The sequence below is a fragment of the Pyrus communis genome, chromosome 11, assembly GCF_963583255.1.
Source record: "Pyrus communis chromosome 11, drPyrComm1.1, whole genome shotgun sequence".
Lineage (NCBI taxonomy): Eukaryota > Viridiplantae > Streptophyta > Magnoliopsida > Rosales > Rosaceae > Pyrus > Pyrus communis.
Genome location: NC_084813.1, coordinates 8,021,143 through 8,040,131, shown reverse-complemented (window position 1 = coordinate 8,040,131; position 18,989 = coordinate 8,021,143). Strand labels below are relative to the sequence as shown.

The 18,989-nt window shown below is 37.1% G+C and overlaps 1 protein-coding gene across 1 annotated transcript; it reads left to right on the top strand.

Annotated features, from left to right (window-relative positions):
• The first annotated feature begins 13,170 nt into the window (after positions 1 to 13,170).
• On the top strand, positions 13,171 to 17,843 carry LOC137707605 (aromatic aminotransferase ISS1). Its single transcript, XM_068446510.1, has 9 exons — positions 13,171 to 13,425; positions 13,594 to 13,641; positions 14,460 to 14,588; positions 15,186 to 15,245; positions 15,631 to 15,787; positions 16,056 to 16,162; positions 16,269 to 16,327; positions 16,781 to 16,889; positions 17,168 to 17,843. The coding sequence occupies exons 1-9, from the start codon at positions 13,363 to 13,365 to the stop codon at positions 17,618 to 17,620; spliced, it is 1,185 nt and encodes a 394-aa protein (XP_068302611.1). The 5' UTR covers positions 13,171 to 13,362; the 3' UTR covers positions 17,621 to 17,843.
• Positions 17,844 to 18,989: the final 1,146 nt, after the last annotated feature.

Here is an 18,989-nt window from a genome sequence, read left to right as displayed (position 1 = left end):
TGAAACTTCATTAACTCTTTTAAAATTTTAACTGAATACCATAGTCTTTTAAAATCCTTAAAATTTACAAATGAATACAACCCCCCCCCCCTCTCTCTCTCTCTAAAACAGGAATGGGAGTGCATGAAAGAGAATCGCACACATTAGAAGTGGTTCTAATGTTTGCTAACATTATAAGCTGTGAGAATGGAGTATATTGGGGTCTGGACCCTAGAGAAAGACTTTAAGGATCAAACATTATGAAATTGTGTTAATTTTGATAGAGAAAAATTAAAATAATTTTTGAGTGGGGGGAGTTTCAAACCAAGAACATATGGGTAGAACTAGAAACCCAACTCCTCCTTTAAAGCATTAAAAAAAATAATTCAATTATCATCCTCCACATCATGCGGTCTACACAATATGATTTGAAAATATGATCTCTAATATTTTTATTAACATAATATTTTATTAAAAAGTAGGTGTGAATTCACCTACAAACGAATATGTATGACTCTTTATACATGGTTGTATCACAAAATGAAAGGAGTTGATGTGCAGCGATTTTATCATGTCTTATTGAAGAAAGTTGAGGTTCCACTAGAAAATTAATTGACAATATGGAGAGAGTAGTCCAATTACTTATAAGCACATGCAAGAGTCATCATTTCTCCATTTGAAATTAATGTGGCGCTTTTTCAAACTTAGCACGTGGACAACACAAATCAGGTGACGTGGAGCATATGTGGCTCTTGCGCTTCACACATGGGACAACCTGAATTGATACCATGAAAAAAGTTGAAGTTGCATCATCAAATCAATTGGCAATATAAGAAGTAAGCAATTACTTATAAGCATATGCAAAATCTAAGGACTATGTATTTTTGTTGGTTTGTAATTTCCTCTAATTAACAAAAATCTTCGGGACTATGATTTCACACCTGCATTTTTTAAAAGTAGGTGTTAATGAAAATGTAATTTCCTCTGATATTTTGAACAAACGATATTATCTACATTAAGAGGAAGGGGAGTGAGTTTAACCTCACAATGAGCTAGCGATACTAATAATGTGATTCAAATTTACGTTTGAAAATAATCAAACATAAGACTTATTCACTTACAAACTTACAAGTGAGAGAATAATATCAGTTGAACGTAGTATTAAGTTGTATAATTTCCTGTGACTTCACACCTACTTCTTATGAACAAGAAATGTAGATGGGTATGTCCCTAACATGTTGTGTAGGCGGGTATGTCCCTAACATTTAACACTCTCAACACTTGTCACTACACTTATTATAAAAATAAACAAATAAATTTGTCACTGTATTTATGAAGTCTCGTCGAACATACTGTTACGATGAACATATTTGAACCTCGAAATTATTTTGTACGATGTAAGGGTAGCCGGTTGGTACAGAAAACCTCAAAATTAAGTATTATTATAGATCGTGCAAGAGTATGACTAATTAATTTACTGTTTAAAATGGCAACCAAGAACAACAAAAATATTAGATATGAGTGTGTAAAGAGTTCAATACACCACATCATTAACTTACCATCATTGTGAGCTACTTGTGCAATTAAACAAAAATATTCAAATGGAGTTACGTTGTTTAGGTTATGTTAGTGAAATTTCTCTAGAATTTTACTTCTCAAGGTGTAATGGCAGACTGAAAGTCTATGGGATTGATGTCAAGGTAGTAAAGAATTAACTGCAAAATGTTACATAAGAGAAATTAAAATTGCATGCACGTCATGAAGATTACAAATGTATTTGGGAAATATTTGCAAATCATTTTGTGGAAGTAGTGAATTTATAATTCCTTTCATATTTTGTAGTTTATTCTTTCGATGGTTTGATCTCAACCTTTTAAAAGATTTTCGATAGTATAAGAGATGTTTTATTCATGAATTAACTAGAATTAAGGGACCTCGCCCAAATACATTTTGTCTTCCAAGAACACATACATCATAAACAGTATCATGTAGCTCTATGGCCATTAAAAAAAACGCTTACCATACAAAGAAAATTAAGTCAAACGGTAAGTTACATATTTGGCCTCCCGAGAGACATACCCGCCTGCATTTCTGGTTTGTAATTTCCTCTAACTAAGAGTCTTCACTGGCATGCATTTTCTATTAATCCAAATTCAAATCGAGTCTGTGGGATGTGGAGGGGAAGCATTGCGATGGAAATGGAGGGGAGATTAGCTTTTGAATTTTGAAGCAATTATTTACATCATTGGATTTGGATGGGGAAGTTGATTACCATTAACATGTGATGTTGCAGCTTTTTATGACAGTTTTATGATTTATCATTTACCTTCAACAGTTGAAGCTGATCTGGACTCTGGACCACCACATGAAGGGAGCTAACTAGTCCCCTTTTATTTTTAAATTAAGCAATAAGCGCGCATGTTACGTGCCAGCCAACGTAACCGAAAACAAAGAAAAATAATTGAAGGGTTGGCTTTTCCAATCCAAATCTCACTTGAACAAAGTTGAAAAACTTCAACAACGTGACCTTTCAACTACATTACTTTGCCGTGACCAATTAGCAATGTATAAAATATAATGTGTATAATTAAAATATACAAACTAGAATAGGCTTAGGTTTAGCTTTTTTCTACAAGATATTGTGATTTCATTGACAAATATGAACAAATACGAAGGTTGTCCACATGGGTACATTCTTCAGTAATCAATTCATTTGTCTGAAGATAATTCGCACGAACAAGCATAAAAATAATTCCCTAATTGGCTACCACAAGCACTATTGTAGTCACACAAGCGCACAAGTTTAGATTCGTCACAAATACTGCAGATGCAATGAACCTAAACTAGGCACACCTAATGTCGTTGCCAACAAGCGAGACCACATCAAATTGTCCCTGACAAACAAGGCCACATCACTCGCTAGGTGAGACATTACCCGTTAGACGCAATACAAACAAAACCTATACTAATCTGAGAAGGGAATCCACCCATCAACTCATCTCCACGGGTTTGCTTGACACACCCCGACCTGGAATGTCCACTTGGACTCTGAATCGAGTTATGCTGGCTGACACCTGGAAGATGACGAAGCCATAAAGTGTAGTGGTGTGGAAAATGTGTATAAACCTAAACCTAAAAGTGCTTAAGTAATAGAGTGCGCTATGAGCGGGAATGAACCCATTTCACACATGATGTTAGAGCATAAGTACAGTACAATAAGATAGGGTGAGAATTATACCATCGAAGGTAATCGTCCACACCAAGATTTGCCAAGAATCCTTGTCGATAAGAAAGTTCAGCTACTAAAACCTGGAAGGGCGAAAAAAAAAAAAGGGTGAGTGGGTCTGAAAATAAAGTTTTATAAAAACCCTTATGAAAACATTGTAACCCCTCGCCGTAAAACAAGTATAGTTTCCAAAATATACTTACTACATATAGTATAAAAATACTTACCGTAGCCTGCAAAATCTCAAGAATTCATTACGGCACAATATCTCGTAAATAAGGGAATGATATCCATAATCACAAAATCTCACATAAACAATATATCATATCGAGTGCTCATCGACACATGATGACACATGAGTTCATGCAGATGTGTTCTGACATGAACATGACTGAGTGTAATAATAATATATGCTCTAGTACTACAATCACGTGAAGACTGACGTTATGCGCAGCACGTACGAGTCAAAGTTGCCTATGATAACCTGTAAGATATGATTGACACCTACAATAGACCCAAAGTGAACGTACGGTGTGATGTGCACATACATGTGAAAGACTGGCATTGGCCCAGGCGAGTACCAACACCAGTGCAGCAAACGATGAGCAGATAATATCAATATAGTCATGCCATAGCCATTCAACAATTCTAATCAATATCGTACTATTCATGACCATAAATATAATCAAGGCTTCTCCTTATAGTAAGCTTACATGTGCATCCCGTAGGATTATTTCATCATTTTCCAACAATAAGGCATTTCTTATAAACATTAATTTAATCATGCCAATCGCATAAAGAATTTATTAATGCTTGTATATATGGAAACTAACTAATATATATATATATATAAAGAAAAGATCCACTCATAGATCATGTCGCCGAGTCAAACCAGCCTCGTAGCATCGAGAATCCTTGTGATGCATTTCGCCTAGAAACGAAACCATTTAGGTAAATAAAACGTGCTAATGAAATTACGCATTTTCGTACAAAGTATGGCTAATAAATGAATTATCTTAAAACAGTTAAATTTCGGAAAATGGAAGGCGAATTCGGAATCAACGCGTAGAAATACGCTAAGGAAAGTCCTCGTCAAATTTTACAAAAAGTCAACGGTTAACCTAAAAGTCAACCAATGTATATATTATTTGGGATAACTCACCAATCAACATAGGCCCACTAATGTCACATCCTGCCCGGGTGTATATATATATATATATATATATATATATATACATATATTTGGAAACACTATGTTATGGTTGTGTTTTAGATTGCATCATGGCATATCCATATATGTATTATCTGCACATAATTATTGTGAATGCTTTGAAGTGCAAATGTGAACGCAAGACGCTCAGGTAAGTACTAGGTGAGTTATTGATTGATTAAGTGAATTGATGATTATGTGAGATGTGATGAGAGCTCATAACCTGCACCCCAGTGTTAGTGCTCCTGCCCGTGGCCAGGGCACAGTCTTTCACGTGATGTTCACCTCCCGCACCTTACGCTCACCTTGGATCCAAGGTAGGTGCACAGTCCTGTCATACAAACCACTATAGGTGGTTCCGACTCGTAGGTGACCCGCGATTATTCGCATAGTCTTCACGTGATTGTAGCACTTGAGCGTATTTATTTACACCTAGTCTTGTTGTGCAGACCACTAGAGGTGGTTCCGACTCATGTGCATGCATGTTTGATGAGCTATGGATAAGTCGTACATGTCACTATAGACGACTCCCGACTTATATGCTAGCATGTTTGATGAGCTATGGATAAGTCGTACAGGTCACTATAAGTGACTCCCAACTTATATGCTAGCATTGATTGATGAGATAAGATATGGATAAGTAGTACATGTCATTATAGGTGACTCCGACTTATATGCTAGTATTGATTGATGAGATATGTAATGAGATATTGATTAAGTCGTTCAGGTCACTATAGGTGACTCCAACATATATGCTAGCATTGATTGATGAGATATGGATAAGTCGTACAGGTCACTATAGGTGACTCCGACTTATATGCTAGCATTGATTGATGAGATATGTGATGAGATATTGATTAAGTCGTACAAGTCACTGTAGGTGACTCTGACTTATGTGCTAGCATTAATTGATGAGATATGAATAAGTCGTACATGTCACGTGAGGTAACTCCGGCTAGTATGTTGATGAGCTATTGATTCAGCCGTACAGGCCACAATAGGTGGATCCGGCTGATATACTATTTCATATTGATTTATTTCATCTGGGTTACTTATTCTTGTTGAGATATTGGACACGGCATAACTGTGAGACTGTTATTTTGGTTATGGTTTAAATTATTGTCACGCCTGTTATTTTCTAGGAAATTATACAGGTGTTACGGCGAGGGGTTATTGCCTTTGGTAATTGAAATTCGTTTGAAAAGTTTTGTTTCACCTATTCACACTTTCTATTTTTGCACCCCTCCAGGTTCTAGTAGCAGAGTTCCATATCGACGAGAATTCATGGCACCTTTCAGTACAAATTTCTTCTTATGATGGTATAATTATTATCTTACCTTACTGTACTATACCTATGCTCTGTATTACGTGTGAAATGGGTCCAGACCCGCTCATCGCGCACTCGTGTACTTAGGCACTTTTAGATTTTAATTTATTCACATTTTATACATTATCACACTTTATGGCTTCGTCACCTTCCTGGTGTCGGCCAGCACCGCTCGATTCGGGGTCTTAGTGGACATTCGGGGTCAGGGTGTGTCAACTAAGCCCTACATAATCTCTAGTAATATTGATTTTAATATTTGAGATCAATTCGTAGCATAGTGTCCAAAAGTCAAGTCTCTATCAAAGGTGAGGTCCACAACCCTATACAAGTCAACCTATAACATCCGCCCATGGATTTCCGATCTGTAACTTCCCATAGTTCACACTATGCTTCTAGAACAACATACTAAAAGTTCTTTACGATCCAACGGTCGGATCTCCGCTAATAGCTGGAATTAGGTTGCTATCAACGTTTGTTTTACAAACTTAGAAGTTCAATTTGGGAAGATCTGTACGTCGGATTTCCAATCCATTAGTTCCTGTGGTCCACAAATATTACGTACTATAACATATTAAGGTTTGGTGACGATCCAATAATCGGGTCGTTGAATCATAAAATGATCAAGTGGCGTAGTATTCCATACTAGGTTCAAACTATCGAACTATATCAAATGATTATCAAATTGAAATCAAAACATCGAATTTAACTTAAAAATGTAGCGTTGGCCCACTGACCATGTGCCGCCCTTTTCGCCGCCGCGCGTGGTGGTTTCCGGGGACCAGAAACCTACTTTTTCAACTAACTCCAAAATCTACCAAAATTTACAGGAAGATAGAGCTCAACAAGAAGAACAAGTTTTGTATCTGCCACGAAGTCCAAAAGTGGATGCAAGATGGTCAATTTGCCGATAAAGGCGGCGGATGCCTAAAGTTTCCTGGCGTGAATTCGTTGCCTACAATGGTCTAATGGGGTCAAAGCTGGTCAGGATTTACTCCTGGGATGATGGGCTACAAAACCCAAAGGGTGGCATCACCCATCGCTTTGCCGATTCACCGAAAAAAAGAAAAGGGTGGCCGAAGCACCATTGGTTTTCATCGGGTTTTGTGGCCTCGCACCGCCACGTACGGTGGTTAATCAATGTGGTTCTTGGTTGGGTATTTTGTAAAGGGGAGTGAGAGCTTCAAGATGGTGGTGGTGGTGGCGTCAAAAAAATCCATCGAAGTTGGCTGGAATCGACGTTAGAAAATAGGAGGTTGCGGGGGTCAATTGGGTCCCAAATTGGGTTAGGGTTTCTAGGCTTTTGGGTCAATTTCCTCAAATGGAAACTTTCTAATTTGGCTGAATAATTATAGAGACTTACTGCTAATAGTAAGTCCACATGTCTAAAAGGTCTCACTACTTCCGAGGCTCGTAACTTCTCCGTTCTAACTCGAAATTAAGGTCCGTTGGCGCCCATGCATTCGTACCATTGAGTACTTCGAGAATACGATAAAATAACAGCCTGTTCAACTCACGAATTGATGGTCAACGAAGGTCAACAATCTCGCCTCAAGGGCATTTTCGTCCATTCACTTTTTTTAAATTAATAAAATCGTAAAGTTAGGGACGAATTGTCACATTGCTCGTCTACACTGGAGACTTTGCCGCTTATGTGAGATCTATCACTATTGCTAGCTAAGAAGGGGGAACCGCCACGATCTGTCCAGGTAAGACGACGTTGCCACAATTTTGTCAAGAAGAGTAGTTCTAACTTGAAAATCAAACCATAGGAGAGGATCCAACTCACCAACAACCAAAAAACCAACCTAAGTTCATAGATTTAGCCCCAAAACAAGGGAAAGGCCTTGGATAGGAAAATCAAGAAATTCGGTGGACGTTCCAACAGAGCCATGAAAAAAAGGCTGCTAAAATGGGGGGGGGGGGGTGGGGTGTTATACTACAGGTGTTGGGCAACACCCATAGATAGAAAGAAAAATGGAGAAAAAAGAGGGTGGGTCACTGGGGAAGTAGTCAGGGAGAAGGGGAGGAGAAGAGGAGGAGGAGAGGCGGAGGGGTGTAAGGACGAACAAGTGTGGATGAGGTTTGATAGGGGTGGGAGAGGCTAGGAGGACGTGGGGAGAGGCTACCACTGGCCCTAAGTTGAAATAAGGGCCAGACGGCTGAGTTTGGTTGCACATTTGGGGTTTTCTTTTGGAGCGAGACTTAGATTTATCTTAGTTAAATATACCTCTCCTGCCATTTAGTACTACGGTCTACTGGTATTCCTCTTCACTTGTAAGTGAGAGGTTTTAGGTTCAATTCTTGTCATAGGCAAATTTGAGCCACATTATTGCTAGCCCATTGTAAGGCTAAGCCCAACTCCCTCCCCTTTAGTGTATACAATCGTTTGTTCAATATATACACACACACACAGACACACACAGACACACACACACACACACCCTTCTTTGCATTCAAGTTGGAATTTCTCTTTCGATAGTTTAGATTAAGGATAAATTACATTTTACACCCTCAGGTTTAGATGCAATTGCGATCTCATACAACATCTTTAAAACATTTCAATTTCATATGTTACTTATCATTTCACTTCAATATCATGCCTCAGCTAAAAAAAATGTTTAACCGTTAACTGATGATGTGACAAATATAAAATTCATATTTTTGCTGATGTGGTTGCCAACTTGGCATCATGTAAATAAAAAGCAAATAAAGAAAGATTAATTAACCAAAAAAATTTTAAACAATAAAACAATTGGGAGTTCATCTCTTTCCTCTCCCCTCTCCTGTTTCTTCCTCCTCCGTCCCATCAACACCTTCATCTTTTTCCTTTGTGCTCATTCACACTCTCCTTCCATCCCTAGAGCCTCACCGCAGTGCTGAGGCTTCACTCTCCACGACATCCCTCATTTTTGGGGCAAATTTAGTCCAGGATTTCTCCCTAGTTAGTGGGGGTTGGCCCACTATATATGTGTAATTTTTTTAGTTTTATATTATAAATTCATTGAATCCAACGGTTAAGATCTAATATGATCGAATCCAACGGTGAAAAAGAAGATCTAGCAGTGCAAATTTAAATCTAACTAGCAGTGCAAATTTAAATCTAACGGCTAAATAAATTAAAAAAAATATTATTTTATGTGTTTCATATTTTTTCATAGTGTTCCACGAATTTTATGGTGTCGGTTTAATGATTTTTCAATATTTATCGGAATCTAAATATTTTCAGGTTAAAATGTTCATAAAATTAAATTAGGATAGTCTACATTTTTTTTTAAAAGTTACTTTAAGAAAAAAATTATCCTAAATTCATTATTTAATAATCTCGAGCTAAAAATTTAACCTAGAAGGGTTGGAGAAGAAAAACTGTTTCTGGGTTAATTTTAGTTTGAAATTATTAAAGAATGAATATAAGATAATTTTTTTCTCATAGTAACTTTAAAAAAAATAAATTATGTAGATTATCCTTATTTAATTTTATGTACATTTTAACCTATATATGTGTGTGTGTGTGTGTATATATATATTTATTTAATTTTTCTTTTCTTTTTCAAAACCTCAAAATATTTAGATTCTGATAAATATTGAAAAAACACTAAACCAACACAATTAAACTCGTGGAATACTATGAAAGAATATGAAACACATAAAATAATATTTTTTTAATTACTTAAGCAGTTGGATATAAATTTGAACCATCAGATCTCTCCTTTTTTTTTATTTTATTTTTTTATTTTTTTTACAGCTGGATTTGATCATAAAGAAAAACTAAAAAAAATACATATATATGGTGGACCAACCCCACTAAGTCAGGGGAAATTCTGGGCTAAATTTGCCCCAAAAATGAGCTTTGGGTTAAAACTCATATTTATTCCAAAGGTTGGAGCAAGTTGAGATAAGTTTATAACTTTAAAATTTGAGTTTTACTTCAAAGGTTAGAGTAGGTCTTAGCGTAGATAATATCGATTGTTTAAAAAAACCTATTTCTCTAATATAAATTAAAATAACATACCGCTTAAATAAAAAAATTAAAACTATATTTCTGTATGCCACTATGCCTTTGTTTTTTTGTTTTATTTTATTTCATATTATCTTTGCCCTTTATGATGATCCCGTTTCCCCTTTCCTTTTGAATGGTTGGGACCTGGATTCACTATTTGTTAACCCAGCAAGTGTGAATCCGGGTTTTTCTTTGGTCCACTTAACTCTCCTTTCAAATTTAGTTCTTGCCTTGGGTCTTTATGTATAAACTAGACGTTCTGCAAGTTCAGTTAGTCGAAAGCCGACACCTTCCAAGAAAACAAGTAGTTAATCAATATTGTGTAAGCTCTCATTTCCCCCCAAAAAAAAAAAAATAAATAAATAAATAAATTAGTATGGGTGCTCTGATGTCCCCTTCACATGTTTGCTAAGGGACCGTGAGTGTTTATCAAGTGTTCGATGAAATGTTTGCTTGACAAATCTAGATAACACTTTGACATTACTCAACAATAAGGATCGACATCTATTAATATACTCGTTCAGAAGTTGTTAGTATCTATAAATGTGTGACATGGCTCGACATATGACTATAAGCCCACCAAGTGGCAGATGGAATGCCTCACTTAAAACTTGACTCTTCAAAGGTTGTTTCCATCTAATAAAAACTTGAATGTTTTACAAAACATGAGGAAGTTAGAATCTTGAATCCGCCTAATAAATATTTATATTTCAAAACGTTGGGTAGTTATTTAAAATGCTTCGAAAGTTTGGATCAATTTGAAATCACTGTTAAAGATTAGCTAGTTATATTATATGTACTTAAGAGGATCTCCAAATGAGATGTCAAAACTGCCATATAGACATATAACAGTAAAAAATGATAAAAAACTCTCTTCAACTAAGCTTTCAATTTCTTATGTGGCGCTTAGTCAATTAAAGGCAAAGCCTTATGCATTCAAACTCATGTAATGATTTTTTTAATAGATGTGATGCAGTTTATAAAATATAGTTGTCTATTTCAAGTATTGATTTGTTGTCTCTAATTTGACCCCACAAAGAGAGAAATTTTTTTCATAGAATAATATATTTGGTGAAACAAAAAATTGTACAAAATTTCAAATTGCCACATAAGCCATCAAATATCATTTTGATGTTTTAAACTTGACATCTCTTTTGGAGATCTTCATGTGGAAATTTTCAGGTCGACGGGCCGAGGGCCCACTCCAACAACACCGATATTGTCCTCACTTAACCACCTGCACAATCCTCAGGTGTGGGGTTTTATCACAAAAGGCCTCGGTGTTAATTAGAGAGTGATATTTCTATTTAAAGCACTCCTCTCTTCTCCCTCTGTCCGATGTGGGACTGGGGGTTCCAACACTCCCCCGCACGTGAGACCCCACTTATGGGTCACACGTGAATTTCCACACATCGGCAACCACGTGGAGCCATGTCGGGACTCACCCAATCACGCGGGGCCAATGGGGACCCACCCAACCACGTGGTTGCCATGTCGGGACTCACCCAATCACGCGAGGCCAATGGGGACCCACCCAACCACGTGGCATCTTTGGCCTATGTGGACAATCACGCGGGGCCAATGGAGACCCACCCAATCACGTGGCAGTACGGGCCCGTCCCCTGGCTCTGATACCATGTGGAAATTTTCAGGTCGACGGGCCGAGGGCCCACTCCAACAACACCGATATTGTCCCCACTTAACCACCTGCACAATCCTCAGGTGTGGGGTTTTATCACAAAAGGCCTCGGTGTTAATTAGAGAGAGATATTTCTATTTAAAGCACTCTTCTCTTCTCCCTCTGTCCGATGTGGGACTGGGGGTTCCAACACTTCAATCCCCTTTTCTATTATTCTCAAATTCAATCTTATTTCCAAAAAAATTCTAGGATGCTCCGGAGTACCCAATGCTCCAGGGTGTTTTAACGGTTAGATTTTAGTTTTGTATTTTTATATAAAAACAAATGGTTAAAACACTCATAGTATAACCACTTAGTATTACATTTTGACGGTATTCCTTTTTATTTGTAAGTGAGAGATTTTAGGTTCGGTTCTCGCGAAAAGTTTAATCACATTATTATGACAGATCCATTGTAATGCTTAACCCACTCGTCCATCCCCTTAATGTAAATTCTATTGTTTACTCCAAAAAACAAAAAAAAAAAAAAAAAAGAATTCAGAGTATGAATACTCCGGAACACCCAAGAAGAAAATAGAACCCGACAAGTTCCCGGTCTTCTAGATCCCCCGTTTCGGCTACTCTGTCTGTACCGTTCACCCAACTGCATTAAACTAAAAACACAACATAAAAAATTGGAACCTGTAAGCGTAATCCTGGGAGATTCCGATTAATAAATTAAATCACAGAAACAGAATTTTATTTATTTTTGCCAAAAGTATAAAAAAAAAAAAAAAATTGAAATTCACCAAGAAGGACTGGGAGACAATAGCAAGTCAAAGAAAAGGTACCCAAAAGAGAGCAGCCACTACCTGAATTCTGAATGTTGACAAACAAAAAAAATAAAAGGAAGTTTTATTTGAACTCAATTTTTATTTAATCCGGTGAACCTCACCGTAATGCCAGCAACACTTCTCCAAACTCCTCGATAATCATCATTCGTTTCTATTATATGATGAAGAAAGGATCTTCTTTTTCTTCATTTGATTGAGTTACTTTCACAAGTATGTTGGGTACTACGCTCCAATGATATTCCTCCTCACTTGAACGGTCCTAAGTTAGATTTCTGTCAAAAACGAATTTGAACTACATTATTACTAGCTCACCTGCTTCAGCTTAGTGTAAATAATATCGTTTTTTTCTTTTTAATTTTTAAATTCTCTCCTTTAATTTGATTTAATGTTCAGCAAGATGGGTGTTGGAGTGAAAATGCACAGAAGCTTTGCGGTTGTAGGGTTTGGTTGCTTTTTTTATTCACTAAAACACATTGGGTATAATTTACCAAAATTAGGAGAAAGTAAAGATGCACGCGAGGGAATCAAGAGAGAAGAGACGTACGAAAATAGTAAAAGAGAGATCGTGGTTGCCGAAGACATGAGAGAAGGGTTGCTAAGCAGCCGTTAGGGTTTTTTTTTTGTTTTTTTACTTTTCTTTCAAACGGTAGTCGTTAGTGTGTTAAATTGTTAAATATAGAGAGTAAGAAGATTAATGGAAATTGAACTCGCTGCAAATGCATTATTGCTGTTTGCCATTTTTTTTTGAAAGAGACATTTTGCCACTATTGTAAGGCACAGGGTGGAATATTTTTTTATAGCTGAGTGTGAGATAAAGAAAGCTGTGTTGAAAAAAAAAATTTCTAAAAATAAATTAAACGAAAAGTGCTGATAAATGTTGCTACCTACTTTGCTAATCTTTATGTGGAGCGTCAAACGTTGCGGGGGTGTTAGCTGATAACGTTACTACCTACTTTGTTAATGTTTTGGTGAATTGTCAAACGTTGTGTGGGGCTGAAAGCTTATTGGTTAGGCGGGGGCATTCTATCCTTGAAGCTAAAGGACAAAACCTTTTTGGGGTTTCTTGTTCTTTCTCTTGGATTGGATTTCTGGGAAAGTTTCAGAATTTTGTATTGGAGATCATTTTTTTGGGCGTTTGGTTTGGTTGGTGAGATGGGTTCCTATGAACTACTTGCAAGGAGGGCCGTGGAGACTGATATGCCGATCATGGTTAAGGTGTTTAGGCCAAAACCCCAACTGGGGTTTTCTTTAACTCATTGAATTTTGTAGCTTTGAATTCTGCCCCTCGTAGTTTAGATTAATTTAGTGTAGAGTATTGCTCGAATATGTTATATCATTTTGGGTGTTTCAATGTTTATGGTGGGATTGTGTTTCCTTTTGCAGATACAGCAGTTGGTCCGAGGAGCCCAAAATGCTGTGTCATTGGCTCAGGTTTGCTTCTCTGATTCCAATGACTTGAAATCTAATTTTGATTGATATTTTTTGTTTTACTACAACCATGGAGCCACTGAGAATGGTTGTTTTTTCACCTTGGGTGTTCCAATGCCAAACTGTCATTTGGTTTTGGGCTGAGGTAATTGTAAACATTAACCTATTGGACAATGAGAACCGTATGATTTGTTCTTCGAGTGTGAGTTGCGTGTTTGGTGCTGGTTTCTTTTGCTGGAAACGATTGTATTGCAAAAGAAGCATTTGATTATTCATATTAGAATAGCTTTTCACTTGGAAACCATGCACTCAAGAAGCTGTTTTTGTGCGTGCCTTATCTTCTGGGTGACACACAAGTGAGAGAGAAGTGCAAATTTTTGCAACCTTCAAGTTGAAAACTATTAACAAGGGAAACTGCTAGGGAGCAAGGTGAGCGAGTCCGTCCCAATTCCCAAATAACAAATCTCTGAAATCATGACCAACGGGAGCGGAGTCCATCCTAATTGTTAGACCTTTGTTTTTTTCCACTTGCTGAACTTTAGGCCTTTTTAGTGAAACAACATACTTTGTATTGTTATATGTCCAAGTTAAGTTCACCAAAGTTCAGACCTTTTTTATCTATATTTTGCTCAAACTGCTAGATAGTTTGTGCTATTTAATTTAATAGTTTTCTCAACAGAGGGTTGCATTATATGAATTTTTTTCATCAGATACAAATTTTCTCGTCACTGCTTTTGCATTCGGATGTTTTATGCTGTCTCTATGACTTAGTTACATTTGGAAAATAGCCTTTAATGTTCTTTGGTTGGAACGCGCTGCAGGGAGTAGTTCACTGGCAACCACCCAAAGAGGCATTGGATAAGGTGAAAGAACTTGTTTGGGAGCCTTCAATTAGTCGTTATGGTGCTGATGAAGGTTTACCTGAACTCAGGGAGGCATTAGTACAAAAGGTATCATTAGAACTAGTTCGATGTTTCTTCTAATTATGATCCGTTTTAATCTCTTGATGCATTCAGATGCTTGGGTTGTGTTCAATGTTATATTCAGATAATGCATGGCTACTGGCTAGTCATATATATTTAATTGTTTTACTGCCTACCCTTTTGTAAACTGAAGCTTTATACGATTGAAAAGGTCAGTTTTAGGAACAAGATACGGGGTACCTTTAGATTACTATTGGTTAGAATTCATGAAAGAGGGTGTGAGTTTGAAGAAGCTACTTTATGATTAATCATGGTAAAGTTAGGAAAGATATGTGGATTCAACTCATTTTCTTTCATGGATGGCAGATTCAACGCCACTCCCGTTCATTTGATCCTGTACACTAATTGTGTACAGGTTATGCCCCCTTGGTACCCTTTTAACGAATTTTCTCATTGCAAGGAAAAAAAATTTGGCCTTCTCTTGTGCACAATGTTTCAGTCTACGACGAAGTTGGAATGTTGTCTTTGTCTGAGATCAATACTTATGAAAAGTATGATTATCCAACTACAACTTTATAATTGGCAAACATATTTGTCATTCTTTTTTCTTTATTTGTTTTGTAGTTGCGTCGTGAAAATAAGTTGTGCAAATCTTCAGTGATGGTTACTGCAGGCGCGAATCAGGTGATTATTAATGCATTTATATTTGTGTTTTGTGGTTTCATGGAAGGTCTATAAAAAATAACAGATGTCTGGACTATTAAATGATACAAAAGTTGTTAGGAGATGCAAACAGTTTTCTTTATAGTTGTGTGTAGCTTAGCAGCCCAAATAAGAAGAAAATTGACTTCCCCGTTAAATCATGGAGTGATTAGCACTATTAGGATAAGCATGCAATCTGCTACCAGAAACTTGTTACACCCTGTGAATATCATGTTCTCTCAAATATTGCATCAGCATCATCTGATTCAGACACAGAATGTGAGACAAATCAAACATGATGGTCGTCTGTGCAACTTATTTTGATCGTTAGGTTCTCAGCCTTTTGAATATGATGATTTCAATGCAGGCATTTGTGAACCTTGCTCTTACATTGTGTGATGCCGGGGACTCTGTGGTTATGTTTGCACCATACTACTTCAATGCCTACATGTCCTTCCAAATGACGGGAGTCACTAATATACTCGTGGGTCCTGGTCACCCAAAGACACTTTACCCAGATGCAGGTGAGAAGCTTCATGAACTTCTTGTTGCAGAGGGACATAAAAGAATGAATTTTTTCTTGAACTTCAATTGAATCATTTTCTACTCCTTAGATCTTGATATGAAATTAACCATGTCAAAAGCCTTGTTATCTTCAGTTGTAATGTTTGTCGTCGGTCAAATCATGTCAAAATTCTTGTTGTCTTAAGTTATCAATTTATGACTGTAACTGCTACATGTGATAGCCATTATTCTTTCTTATCATCATATATACTACTTTGTTGATTCCAGACTGGTTGGAGAAAACATTATCGGAAACCAAACCAACCCCAAAACTTGTTACGGTTGTTAATCCTGGTAACCCAAGTGGAACCTATATTCCGGACTCTCTTCTTAAGGTCTCTCTCTATCTCGCTCTCTTAAAAGAGTATGTAGCCGTTGATTGTGTGCACAATAAAATCTTGTATATGCTGTTCTTACTTTCTTTCCTCTCTTTGTGAGTAGAGGATTTCCGATATATGCAGAGGTGCTGGATCATGGCTAGTTGTGGATAATACATATGAGTAAGTCTATCGATTTTTTTCTTATCAGCAATGTTGCAATAATATGTGCTGATGTCATTATTTTGCTGACTTGATGACATGGTTCTGTATGATACTCGTCTGTCTGTTTCGTTCGTATAAATCTCAGGACACGCAAATAAACTGTATGTGGGTTCCCATTTAGGAAGAATGGAAGTTACTCTGGTCCTCAAAATCTCAGTCAATTTCTTGGCAACGATGATGCTGATCTTTGCATCTGCCTACGTCCATGAAAAATGATGAGTATTAAGAAAGTTTCAAAACTGTGAACTGCATTAAACATTTAAATTTTTCTAATATGATTAGCATGTAATAATACAGAGTTTCATGTTAATCTTGAGTGAGATTTTTCTTTTCCTGTTCTCCATTTCAGTTGTGTCCGAGTTTTAACTGCTTTCGGTTGAAGAATGATTGTCATAACGTTTGATCTTGCAGGTATTTTATGTATGATGATTTGAAACACACATGTGTTGAGGGAAATCACATAGTCAACATTTTTTCCTTCTCGAAAGCTTATGGAATGATGGGATGGCGTGTCGGATATGTAAGAAATACCCTTTATCTTAGATGCTTGTTAAGTAGATGGATCTGGAAAACTATTGGGAAAGTTTTACTTCAGTAGTATGTATATTTTGCATCTTGAATCTTGATAGACACGGTATCAAATAGCCATTACGACTGCACATGTCTGTCTAGAACACGAGTCATAGAAGTTTTGATTGATCTCAAAATTGTATCTTCAAACTTGATAATCTATTAAAATCGATATATGGACGTATGAGTCAGCATTGCTGATTCAACTTAATTGATGAATTTATGCAGATAGCATACCCATCAGAAGTAGAGGGCTTTGGTACCCAACTCCTCAAAGTTCAGGACAACATTCCTATATGTGCTTCAATAATTTCACAGCACCTTGCCCTCTACTCATTGGAAATGGGACCCGAATGGGTCAGTGAACGAGTGAAAAGTCTAGTGAAGAACAGAGACATCGTTATAAAAGCGCTCTCTCCCCTTGGGGACAATGCCATTAAAGGCGGAGAGGGAGCTATATACTTGTGGGCAAAGCTTCCGGACAAATATGCAGATGACGATAAATTTGTTCACTGGCTTGCTCACAGGCATGGGGTGGTGGTGATCCCTGGAAGTGCATGTGGGTGCCCGGGGAATGTGAGAATCTCCTTTGCTGGCTTGGTAGAGGATGACTGCAAAGCTGCTGCAGAAAGGCTGAGGAGAGGGTTAGAAGAGTTGATCAGAGATGGATTGGTTGAGTAACTTCGATTGTTGCATTGAATTCGACATTAAAAACGGCAGTTCATTTTCCGGTTTATACTAAGTTTGAAACTAGAATAATGGAGGGTCTCTTTTCTGCCAGCAGAAGAATTAGAATAATTTCAGTGATGTATATTGCAAGCTCTAACATGTGCCTGTATTATTGTACACATTGATTTCAAAATATATGCAAAGATATTATTCCAAATGTTCACGTATGCTTGATAGTTGATACGTATCTTTCCCTTTTGTTCTGACTTGCTGTGCTCCATTTGCCTAAACTCTTCATGCTGACAGTTTTATGTTACGTCGTCGGACTTTCTGCAAGGGGAGTCATTTTGCATTGACCTTTTGACCTTTCCATCTCACGCACTTTTCTCTTTATTTCTGATCATCAGATGAAGCAGATCAAAAGAAGATCAAAAGGAGAGTGTAAAGTGTAGCCAATGAGATAATATTTATAGCTATTCTTTACAAATTAGATACACTATTTCCATAAGTGACCATCATTCAACTAAAGAAGCCCAAATTACAGAATTAGTAAGGACATAGATTAATTTATTAAAATATTTTTTTTTTTTTGTCAAACGACAGATTTGTTAGATTAGATGTTAAATTAGAGGGTCGACGTGGTTCAAATCCAGACCGTGATGCAAATACAACACTCCTCTCCACTACTGTGGTAAAGGACCGCTTGTATTTATTAAAATATTATTAAATAAATTAGAATTGTGAATACTCATACCCAAATCATAATTGTCTCAGCCAAATGTCTCCCAAACCCACCTTCTTTTTCCTTATACTTCAACCACTTCCAATTTTGGAGAATGTGTGGTAGGACATCATAATGGACTTTATTGATGGTTTGCCACCATCACATGGAAAACTCAATCTAGTGGTGGTCAATCGTTTGTCATGGTATGGGCATTTTGTGCCTATTACCCACCCTTACACGCCCTCAAAGGTGGCATATATATTCATTAAAGAGATATTCTGCCTACATGGCCTGCCAAAAAGCATCGTCAGTGACCGGAATTCCATGTTCATGAGTCGACTCTGAATAACATTCTTCAAAGCGTAGTGTACAAAACTCTGTTTTTCTACTGCCTATCATCCACAGTCGGACCAGCAATCGGAATTACTGAACATGACCTTGGAGCATTATCTGAGATGCTTTATCAGTGATAAACCTTCTGGTTGGAGTTCTTGGTTGCCCTGGACCAAGTGGTGGTATAACACCACTTATCAAGCTCCCATTCGAGTGGTGGTATATCCTACACTAGTGTCACTTTCTTTGTTACGGGTCCAAAAGCGGTTCACACTGTCGATTCAACCCTCCAAGAGTTGGATTCTCTTCTCAAACAACTTCACT